At 37.6% G+C, this 12,006-nt stretch overlaps 1 protein-coding gene across 4 annotated transcripts in view; it reads left to right on the forward strand.

Annotated features, from left to right (window-relative positions):
* The first annotated feature begins 282 nt into the window (after positions 1–282).
* LOC127791974 (2-dehydro-3-deoxyphosphooctonate aldolase) overlaps positions 283–12,006 on the forward strand; it is a 33,299-nt gene continuing 21,575 nt past the window's right edge. For all 4 annotated transcript variants that reach the window (XR_008021040.1, XR_008021041.1, XR_008021039.1 and 1 more), the window contains exons 1-10: positions 283–416; positions 519–574; positions 731–828; positions 985–1,081; positions 2,846–2,911; positions 4,680–4,739; positions 4,820–4,894; positions 4,979–5,063; positions 5,485–5,543; positions 5,667–5,711. Coding sequence is in view for 1 of the 4 variants with exons in the window: in XM_052322216.1 (XP_052178176.1) it covers positions 539–574; positions 731–828; positions 985–1,081; positions 2,846–2,911; positions 4,680–4,739; positions 4,820–4,894; positions 4,979–5,063; positions 5,485–5,543; positions 5,667–5,711 (621 nt within the window). In the remaining 3 variants the exon portion in view is untranslated. The remainder of the gene's footprint in view (positions 417–518; positions 575–730; positions 829–984; positions 1,082–2,845; positions 2,912–4,679; positions 4,740–4,819; positions 4,895–4,978; positions 5,064–5,484; positions 5,544–5,666; positions 5,712–12,006) is intronic.

Genomic DNA, 12,006 nt, shown 5'->3' on the forward strand with positions numbered 1-12,006 from the left:
AACTATTTCCAAATCAAAAATACATTTTTAATATTTTTTTAATATTATGAAATGGTATCGAAAAATTCTTGGAACTGCAAAAATAGTTTGAAAAAGTTTTTTAAAATTTTAAAAATAAAAATATTTTAAAAACATCGAAATAACGCTCCTAAAAAATTTTCATACATCATAATTAAACCCCACCTTAAAGTTTAATTTTTTTAATTAACCCAATTAAATCACAATGTAAATTCAGACGGCCCATTATCTAAAAAAGAAAAAAAAAAAAAAAAATCTCGTGACCCACTCGCTGGAGCCCGAGCCTACATACGGATCGACAGCTGGTTGTTGCGACACTTTGGTTCTGTAGCATTACCACTGCCAGTGCGTGTTCTTCCTCTTCTTTCTTTCTGGAGCTTGAGGATCTCAGATCTTAGGTCTCGAAGCTACCATTTCATTGCATGTTTTTCTATCTTCGATGTGTTTCTTTTATCGCCCTGAGGGACAGATTTGATTCAAAATTTCTCCTGCATTCGCAGCGTTTCTTTGTGTTTGCGAAATGGATCCGTCGACGACACTGTACAACCAGCTCAAGGTTTGTCGATTCTTCGCCCTATCTCATATTGCGCTCGATTCGCTTCTACACATTCATTCAAATGCATTGCCATTTCCTGGACAATTTTGTGGAAAAAAGGAGGGAGGGGGGGATGTTTATGTGATGTTTTGAAGTTGATTGCTCGATTCTAAACAGAGCGCAGAGCCATTTTTCTTATTTGCGGGTCCCAATGTGATTGAATCGGAGGAGCACGTCCTACGGATGGCCAGCCACATTAAGAGCATCACTTCCAGGTACTTTCTCTGCAAGCACACCTTAATTCCTCTGTTTCTGGATCGGAAAATAAGGGGAATTTGCTTCTTCCCTGCCTTCTCATCATTTAATTATACTCTGGTCTTCTAAAATACACTTATTAATTAATGGAGAATTTCGCTTATATGTCGTTCTAGGCTTGGGTTACAGCTGGTTTTCAAGTCAAGCTTTGACAAAGCCAATCGAACCTCTTCCAAGTCGTTTCGTGGTCCTGGCCTTGTTGAAGGCTTAAAGGTAATATTTCGTAACTTCTTCTTTTGTTTAATGTTATCTTGAACTTGCTTTTCATTATTATTCTACTTATGCATTTATATGTTTACTACATACGTGTCTTCATTTTGGGACCAAGTGTTAAAGCATAATGTTGAGGATTTTTCCATAGGGTTCTTATGTATGGATTGTTCAAAACCTCAAAAATCCAATGTTTTAATCATTTGAGTAGTTGAGGATATTTTCTTTATGCTTAATCTTTCTAATAAATGGAATGTGAAAATGTTTTCTTCAAAATTTAAATGTAACTTGCAAAAAGTAACCACAATTTGTATTTTCATGTACACTTATAAAGTTCCCACTTAGTGGGATTAAGGCTTGTGATTGCTGATGTGTTGTATGCTTATAAAATATTAGTTATTTTTGGTCATATTGCTCTCATTTCTTCTTGTCAAAATTGTTGATCAGTGTTTATGCATCATGGCATATCTGAAATGAATGCTCCTTAGTATTTACACGGGCTAGACTTTGATCTTAAGCCATAAGTGGCAGTCGTTTTGTATATGGTGCAGTAGCTTTTAATAATTCTATTATGAATGAAAATGTTTACATGTAATTGAAAAATGTTTTGAGTCTCCTGCTATCCATAATTGACCCATTTCAAGAAATGAACCTTACTTTTTTTTTTGGTGCATGCATCACAACCTCCTACATGTGATGCCTTTGGATCTTAATGCAATGCTCTAGCTGTGTTCTACTATGACATGTGGCTCCCACAGCTTAATATAGTGATTTACTTGAAACTTATATCCCCTTCCTTGAGCCCATCCTCAAAAAGGATTCCCTTGACGGGACACACTGCATCCCCTGTCTATGTTTGTCTTTGTTCTGAGCTTTCAAGATCCAACTCACCTCTATGACATGTCATCTCAGAGTATCTCTTTGCAATTATTCTCCTCAACATCTCCTTAAGACAATATCTTCTTAGTATCCTCTGGATCCTCCCTCTGCAACATTATCTCCTTGGCATCCTACCTCAACTGTCTTACATTAAACACCATGGATCCAAGGAAAAACCTGAAGGTCATTCTCCTTTGGGTGGAAATTAGGAACTCGTGATTGGAGGCTAGGACTAAACATATTGCTTAGGCACTGGATCTTTCATTCCTCAGCAAAACGATTTCACCCCAGTCACAAATTTTTTTTCTTAAAAATCCAAAATCAGTTTCTTGCCTCCCCATGGGAGCAAATGCAGTGCCTAAGTCTCCAAATAGGCTATACCTAGCTAGGCATGAAGAATGCAACTTGACTTCTATTTTCCCTGTTTAAGTAATTAAATTGGGCCAAGCAGCCTTATCCTAATCATCTTGGCCCTAGCTTTTGTTCTGGCAACACTCCTTTTACCAATATAAAGAGGAGTCATCAGCTTTTCAGATAAAAGACCTTGTTAGAGAACCCCAACTCTCATGCATGGAGACTCGAAAATAGTTGCAGCCTCCTTACAACTCCTGGATAGCATCATGCTGCCTCATTCTCATGGTTTCCTTAACTCTCTCTCTCTCTCTCAGACACTAGCCAATCTTGGTAGTTGTCATAACTCCCCAGAATAGTGCAACTTGACTTCCTACACTAGTCACACAGTTGATGCTACATCCACCGCATACTTAAATGCCAAAACAATTTAACGGATACTGGTGAACAAGTCTTTAATGCTAACTTTTTTGTATGGATAAGCCAACAGGGTTGAATAATTCTTAACGCATTGAAATTGCTACTTTCTGGTTGCAGATTCTTGAGAAGGTAAAGGTCGCGTATGACATCCCTATAGTGACTGATGTACATGAAACCATTCAGGTAACTTTTCTTCCTCTTTCAAGTGCCATTTTTCTATTGCTTTATGTTATGTATTGGATTTCCGAATTCCCATAACAAATTACAGAGCAAACAGCTTATTCAAAAAAGAAAAAGAAAAGGAAAAGTTTTATAGAGCAACTTGCTTGTACTAATAGAACACGGTGAAGCTCAGTTGTTTTTTTTCCTATTTTCCTGTAAAACTACTAGCTTTATGTGCTTGATATGTCTATACTGGTTATATGGCAATTTTTTTGTTCCAACACTTTACTTCTTAACTATTAAGATGCCCTTGCTCTGTGGTTGAAGGTGCATGCATTAATATTTTAAGATCATTCTTCTCCACCACTTCCCCTAATCCTGCCTTCCAATAAAAAGGAAAAAAGGAGAAGACATGTACAGCTTTGGGTCCTGTATTGATTTAAAGCTTCATTTATATGGATGATGTATTATTGCAACTAAAGTAAAACTCTATTGTGAATGCTTGGTTTTGTTTTGTTAAGTTACTACTTACTACTTACTACCAGTCTGATTCTTGAACAACTAGCAAAGAAGCCTAAGGAGGTATATCATGTTTTCCAATATGGATTGATAGGCAAACAAAAGTGTAGAACGCACACAGAACAAGAACACAACAAATGTGAATAATGGAGAACAAACAGATATAACAAGACTTCAATTCAAATCTCTTAAAAGAGAAATTTGATTTCATGTTTGAGTTACCACTAGTTACAAAAAACATAAACCTTTCTCAGGAAAGGGGATAAAAAGTTACATCAGGCTGTCTATTCCTTTTGAGGAAATTTATGCCCTGTTGTGCTTGCTGGTTATACTGTTGCGTGCCATTGTCTATATTGGTGGGGTTTTGTCAATAATCTTTTTTTTTTGCTTCCAATGGGCAAGGTGACAAAAAATTGAAATGGCAGGCGTTATGATAAGTTGTTCAATTGTCTGAAAGAAGACGTTTTGTGTGTGTGTGCTGGAGTCGATCCTTTAAACCTTTTCAGGAAACAGTTGATTTTTATATAGAAATCCCTTTAGGTGTTCTCATTTCTTCCATCCATAGTGTCATTCATGTTTTGTCTTCTCACACTGAATGCTAACTTATATAATCAAATGCTAATTGTTGATGTTTTGCCCGAGTCATTGTGTTGGAAGTCTAGAGGAAATCAGAAGAGGTTATGAGGAAGATTGAGTGGCAGTTAGATTGCAGGAATTAACTGTAATTAGTAGGGGTAGTTTAGACTTTGTAATAGTCGGTTATTTCCCCCTAGAAAGGTCCGACCCTTTTTAGTTTATAAATAGGAGGGCGAGGAGGCCTAATCCGATCATCAATCATTGTGTCACTCTATTCTCTTATTTCAAGTGTAGTGAGAAAAGAGAGAGAGCTGTGAGTAAGTATAGTTCTCGGAGTCTTTTCATGTAAGGATTGTATTTGAGAGATAAGAGAAGGCGAGTGAGGGATTCTTGTACTGATTTCCTAAGTTCTTAGTGGATTGCTCTCTTCTTGGAGTGCTAGATGTAGTGCCATTTCTATGGCATGAACCAGGGTAAATCGGGCGTGCTGCATTGTGGTTTGCTTTCTTGTTTCTCTTTTTAATTTTGTCTATTAATTACTTTCTGTTATTACGAATGTGTTGTGATCAGTTCATTGAGAGTAGTTGAGTGATTCTTGGGTCATATCGGTGTCCAGTTTTAACACTAATCAAAAGATAGTAGGGAACTGATGTTTGATATTGCAAGCTGTTTATGACACTTTTTTTTTTCTCAGTGTGAAGAAGTTGGCAGAGTTGCCGATGTTATTCAGATCCCAGCATTCCTATGCAGACAGGTTGAATTAATAGGTTTTAATTGCTCTTACCAAAACCTTCATACTTTTGGTCATCTTCTCACAAACTCTTGAAATGGCAGACAGACCTCCTAGTTGCTGCTTCCAAGACTGGAAAAATCATCAATATTAAGAAAGGCCAATTCTGTGCTCCATCTGTGAGTAAAAAAGTTTCTCCCGTCTGATTGTTTCACTTATTTCTTTCTTTCTTGTTTGGACAACCAAAATTCTGCTTTTTGTAGGTGATGGCAAATTCTGCTGAAAAGATTAGATTGGGTGGAAATGAAAAAGTTATGGTTTGCGAGAGAGGAACAATGTTTGGCTATAGTAAGTCATCTTAAATTTCTTGTTTAATAGGCATGCACGGGATGATCATGGTCTTTTAGGGATATATAGTGATACATAATAGTTTCAGGCCTTGGCCTTTAGGTATCTATTGAAAGTAATATCCTAATAAGATAAACACGCAGCGGTCCACTTTTCTACTTTAGGTTGCAGTCTGCCAACCACTTGCATAGGTTAATGACCAATGCTTACTCAAATTTGAGTTGGAAAGTTTTGTATAATCCACAGTGGTGTCTTCCATTTGACTTTACATGAATTGAAGTATTAGCAGTTGTAATACAAATCTATTTGAAGCAATGGCTATGTCATTGCCAAAAGTATATTGTGATTGAAGTCATTGATACATCATTAATCCAATTGTTTCTTTATTTTATTGAGCTAATATTTTGGATCTGTTTCACAGATGATTTGATTGTTGATCCTCGAAACTTGGAGTTGATGAGGGAAGCTAACTGTCCTGTAGTGAGTATTACTTTTGCATTTTATTATATGTTATAATATATTTCTGTTCAAGGAATATTTGGCATGCTATTGCCTAGTTTTTCATGCTATCTCTGAAGGTGTGATAATTTGATTCTCATCCAGGTGGCTGATATCACACATTCTTTGCAACAACCAGCTGGAAGAAAGGTGTGTTCATTTCTGAATTCTTTTTGAAAATAAAAAAAATGGAGTCACTGAAATATTCAGATAATTATGGTTATTCTATATAGCTGGTTAGGTAGACATGTCCATACCCATAATATTAGATGATGGAAAACCTTTTTTTCTTGCTGCCTAAATTGAGTTTGTCTAATGTTAATGTTATTATCAATGTTCTAAAATGCGGCCAAGGAGAGCGCTGCGATTAAACCCTAATCGGCACTCTTAGGCGCCAGGCCCGATTAATCGAGCCCGATTGACGCCTAGGCAGCACCTAGCCGCACTGCCTGGGTCGAGCATGTCCTGACGGTCGCAATTTCATGCCAATCGACATCCTAGGTGCCGGGCCCTCCACAGCTCAACCTTGATGCTTTCTCCTCTGGACTTCATCATCGTCCTAGAAGGTGTGAAATCCGACGCTTGTAAGAGCCGTTTGTAAGAGTCGTGTAGAGATGGTCGATGAAGGTCCAGTGAGTGTCCTCGCCTTTGAAGCTCAACAACACATCATAGCTGTCGCTGCTCCAAGAAGCAGAAGAGGAGAAGGCGGGCTCCTTGCCTCTTGTAGTAGTAGTCATTGAACAGAGGGAGTAGAGAAGAATGGATCTGTTGGAGAAATTTAGGGGAGAGAAATTTTTGAAGTAGATGGAACTCGTCTGGAAGATGAGAGAAATTTGGGGAGGGGGGGAGAGAGAGAGAGAGACCAAAGTAAAGCAAAGCATTGGTCAAAAAGCACATATTGAATGGGTAATTGCTAGGAAACTTGGGAGAAATTTCGTGGGAAAAAAAGTCGAGAAAAGTACACTACCATGGGCCAAATTATTGTTAATACAATAATTTAATTTGTCTGTGACTTACTATTAGATGAAAGCACAAAATATGTTGCATTATTGCTGAAAACAACAGTTTTCCTAGGCTTTGCCTAGGCACCCTAGGCGCTAGGCCTCAGTCTAACGCCCGACTAGTGCCTATCGTGTTTTAGAACACTGGTTATTATTCTGATCTTTGAAGAAAAGATATCTACCTTGATGGTGAAAAAGTGCATGCACCAGCCCGAGGGGGGGGGGGGGGGGGGGGGTGCTGGGCTTTTTAAACACATATGCATCTGAGACCTTGCATAACTTGAAACTTCATGCATTGGGGTGCCTTTTCTCAAGGAAAGGTGTTTGTGTTGTTCAAGAATTCTGACCACATTGTTCAACGTTCACTAGTTTGGATTAAATGTATGATCCCAGGTTTAAGTGGACTATGGGATGATGGATGTGGCAAGTTTGGGATGTAACCCTATTACAGGTTTAGCAGGCTTCTTCCTTTTTTTGTTGTGAAAATTTTACCTATATAAATAACAATAAGACCCAGTCTTAATCCACTAGGTGGGTAAGGATTCTAGCTTGTTAATCATCTCTATGCACGATACATCTTCTATAATGACATTATATTTCATGTCATGCATAGAGCTCTACCAAGCTCTTTTCGGTCTTCCTCCTAACTTTTTTTACTGCAAAATTGTTTCACTCAATTCACTCTCCTCATAAGAGTGTATTGGTCTTGTTTTAACATGTCTAAATCATCTTAAATGGATCTCATGCATCTCATTTCAATAGGCACCATTTCCAACTTTTATAGATAATCTCATTTCTAATTCTATCTTTCTTTTTTGTATGGCTGCGCATTTATCATAACATTCTTAATTTATCACACTCATACTTTGTACATGTTGGTACTTAATTGCTTAACAGTTCATGCCATACACTAGAGTTGGTCTTATAGTCATGAGATAAATTTTTTCTTTTACCATTAAATGAGTTTATAATTAAAGCACTTTTCCATTTTGACTGTCTTGCCTGGATTTTGTGAATGGCATTCTATACAATTTTTGTCTTTTTGTACAACTGATCCGAGTATTTGGATTAATTTTTTCTTGGAGTAGCTTGATCTCCTAGTCTCACTACAACATAATTCATATTTCTGTTTTTGTGAAGATTCATTGTGTATTCATTTTTGATTGTTAAACTTAATATCTTTAGATTCTAGAGTGTCTCTGTAACTTGAGCTTAGTTTCATGTGTAATCCATAAATCCATAAGCCAAGGCATCTCTACTTGGATATGTTTAGTGTGTTCATCCATAAATAGTGAAAGTAGGCTAGGGTTTAGTTCAAGAAATCCACTTTTAAGTAAAAAAGTCTCTTATCTCCTCCACAAGAAAAAATTATACCCATACGTGATTGACAAAAATATTCTGGGTTTTAGATTTTTGTTGTTATTTTAAGATAAATTTGACAATAGTGGCACTTTATTAATTTCTCCTTCAATCATGCCTTTTTGTTTCCACTTCTATCTAATAGCAAGATGGGTGATTCCTATTGCCAGAATCTAAGATTGAAGAGAACCTTATGCATGCTTTATGCTATTAACTAGAAGTTGCCAGAATCTAAGATTGAAGAGAACCTTATGCATGCTTTATGCTATTAACTAGAAGAGTTGTTTAGTATCTTGGGTGGTGGTCTTGCTTTCTGATGCATCAATATCTTGCCTTGTTTCATTGTTATAAAGTCCATAGATCTAAGTGTCTTTTAATTGGTAGATTGATGAATTTTTTTTTTCAACTTATTTAAATTTTTCCTGAGAAATATGTCAAGTTCAATTAAATTTGTATATCAGCCGTAGCATATTAAATCTCTAGAGAATAGTTACAACTTGTAACTGAAATTGTAACAGCTGATTGATTTGCTATATATAAAGCTAATCAATCTGTTTTGTAGGCATTCAATGACATTACTAAATTTCAGTTTCTGAATTTCTCTCTCCAATTTTCTCTTCCAATCTTCTCTCTCAGAATTCTCTATTTCTCAATTTCTCTCTCTTGAACATTATCTCTCTCTCGCATCTTTCTGTTCTCTCTCTCAATTCTCCTCTTAAATTCTCCCTATTTTCTGCCTTATCTCTCGCCACTTCCTGCCCTAATTCTCGCCAGTGGCTGACAATTCACATTCAGATCCAAGGATCATAACAAATTGGTATTAGAGCTGTTCCTTGGCCTTTGACTTCTCCTGCTTGTGAAATTTCTGCCATGGCTGATGGTACAAGAATCAAGCAGTTCAAGTCAGAATTGCAGCAGGTGAATGTGACAGTCTCGAATCTGCAGTCTAGCAGTGATTCGCTGGAAGCTGGATTCAGTAGAAACCACAAGGCGATCATTACAATGGATCAGAAGCTTGAGACATTGGATCGGAAGTTCGATCAGAAGTTTGAGAAGATGGAGACAACTATTGATGGCCTAACAAGGAAATTTGATGGATTCATGATGATGTTTTTGAAATTGTATCAAGTAAGTCTTCCTTCTAATTTTCCTCCTAAGGAAAGATCAGATCCACTCCTGCCAGGAAATGGAGTGATTCATAGAATTCTGCAATCCAACTTGCCGGATGATTTTCTGTTAAAGAAGACTGATCAAATTCTGGAAGGTATTGATGGTGATGCTGCTAACATGACATGTCCTAAGAAATCTACAGATGAACACAATATGGTTCCTAGTTCAAGTAGCAATAAAGATGTTCAAGATCCTCTTCCTTCCAGGCATCTTCCTCTACTTGATCATGGAGAAGTTCAGCCACTTGTAGGCATTTCTGATCCAAAGGACATTACATCCTATGGTGATTTTAGGTTTGTCAAGTAAGGTCAAATTGTTCCAACTAAACCAACTCAAGATCTTTCACTTGAGGTGGAAGATTTGGATATCTCAGGGAGTGATCTTGTTCTGAAAGAGAGAATCAGATTAGATCCTTTGATGTTGTCCATCATGTTGATTGGCAGGGCTCAGATGTGGCTGTAAAGATTTTTATGGATCAAGATTTCCATCCAGAGCAATTGAAGGAATTTTTGAGAGGACACAATTACGAAACACCTGCGGCATCCAAATATTGTTCTTTTCGTGGGAGATTTGAGGTCTCCAAATCTTTTGGTTGAAAAGAAGTATACAGTAAAGATTTGTGATTTTGGCCTATTTTGCTTAAAACCTAGCACAATTCTTTCTACAAAATCATCACCAGGAACTCATGAATGGATGGCTCCAGAAGTTTTCCGTGATGAACCATCCAATTAGAAGTCATCCATGTACAGCTTTGGTGTGAAATTATGGAAAATTGCATGGAATTCTACATTCTATTGGTCTGATAGAAAATCATTGGTCCTATTGCTACTTTCAGTTCTGCTTTACCTCCACTAACTACAGCTGGAACTTTCAAGAATTGCTCAATCAATTTCTCGTGCTACTCAACTTCTTTGTTTTCTTGAGGACACATAAATTTTCAAGGTTGGGGAAATGTCAGGTTCTTAGGGTTTCAGTAGGATGTAGCAATTAAATTTGTATATCAACTATAGAAAACATAATGACTTCACTAGGAGAATGGCAATAGAAAACAATGTCCTTAAATAACAATGTCATCTATGTACACCACCAATAATATAACTTCACCAGGAGAATGGCAATAGAAAATAGAATGATCAGTTTCACTTCTACTCATACCAAAAGATTGAATGACATAATTGAAGCAACCAAACCAGTATCGAGGAGATTGCTTTAGGCTATATAAGGACTTCTTCAAGTGACAGACTAGTCGAGACTCCCCCTAAGCAACAAAACCAAGAGGTTGCTCTATATACACTTCCTCTTGTAAGTCGCCATGAAGAAAAACATTTTTAATATCTAGCTGATAAAGAGGCCACTGCTGAATAGTGGCCATAGCAAGAAAAACATGAAGAAAACAATCTTAGTCATGGGAGAGAATGTATCACCATAATCCAAGCCAAAAATTTGATATAGCCCTTAGCAACCAATTGAGCCTTCAAATGATCAACAAAGCCATCCGAACTATTCTTAACTATAAGCGCCTACCGAAAACCAATAGTAGACTTCCCCGGAGGGAGACGATCTAGATTCCACGTCTCATTAGCTAGCAAGGCAGACATCTCCTCATCCATAGCATGTCACCACCTAGGGTGAGAAAGAGCTTCAGCATCTGTCTTAAGAATAGAAACAAAAGAGAGAGTAGATACAAAAGTAGAATAAATAGGTGACAAACGGTGATAGCTCACAAAAGTATGAATGGGATGAGGATTTCAAGTGTAACGTGTACCACGACGAACATGAGCTTGGGTAAAATCGGAGGGAGATAGAATAATGGCACCAGTTGGAGGAAGACGTGAATCTGAAGAAATATCATCATGGGCAATAGGAGGAGTTGGAGCTGGAGCTAGAGCTAGAGGCACTGATGGAGGTTTAGAACGACACTAATAAGTTTGAAGAGGAATAGGAGGAGTAGGAACAAGTACGGGGATCGGAGGAGGAAAGAAGGGATGGGAAGAACCTCATGAAGGGAGGAAGAAGACCCACCATACGAAGAAGAGAAAAAAAGGTGTGGACTCAAAGAATGTGACATCAGAAGAGAGAAAATATCTACCAAGGTTAAGGGAGTAACACTTGTATCCTTTCTGATGGTGAGAGTAGCCTAGAAATATACACTTGATCAAGCGAGGAGATAATTTATCTCAACCAAGGGAAAGAAGATGGACAAAACAGGTTGATCCAAAGACATGAGGAGGGATAGGATAGACATAATCATGAGGAAATAGTAAAGTATGTGGAATGGCTCCATTCAGAATAGTGGATGGCATCCAGTTGATCAGATGGCTAGAAGTGAGAAGAACGACATCCCAAAAGACAACAAGAACATGCATGTGAAGGAGAAGTGTCCGAGCAGTCTCAATGAGATGACGGTTTTTATGTTCAACCACCCCATTTTGTTGCGGAGTATGAGGACAAGAAAATTGATGAACAATACCCCGAGATGAGAGAAAAGCCAAATGGTACGACCAAATTGTGCAAGATCAAAAGGAGCATCAACTTGTTTATTAAGACAACTAGAATAAGAACGGACATGTTTGCCTGGATGACAAGACTCGCATTCTAGAACTGTCAACGAAGATAATGAAGGAATCATTTGTCAAAGAGTAGATAAATGAGGATGACCAAGCCGAGAATGAATTTGAAGAGGAGGTGCCCCTGTAGTAGCACAAGCAGATGTTATAGATGACGGTAGAGCAAGATGGTAAGGTTCCTCAAACTCACATCCAGTGCCGATCATCCATCTGTACCCCGATCTTGCACAAGAACATAATCAAAATCAAAGATAACACGACAATTCAAAGAACGAGTGAGACGACTAATAGAAATGAGACTATCTACCACATATATATGTACAATAGTACTTCTAACAAATGCAAATC

This window comes from Diospyros lotus, chromosome 15 (assembly GCF_014633365.1).
Source record: "Diospyros lotus cultivar Yz01 chromosome 15, ASM1463336v1, whole genome shotgun sequence".
Lineage (NCBI taxonomy): Eukaryota > Viridiplantae > Streptophyta > Magnoliopsida > Ericales > Ebenaceae > Diospyros > Diospyros lotus.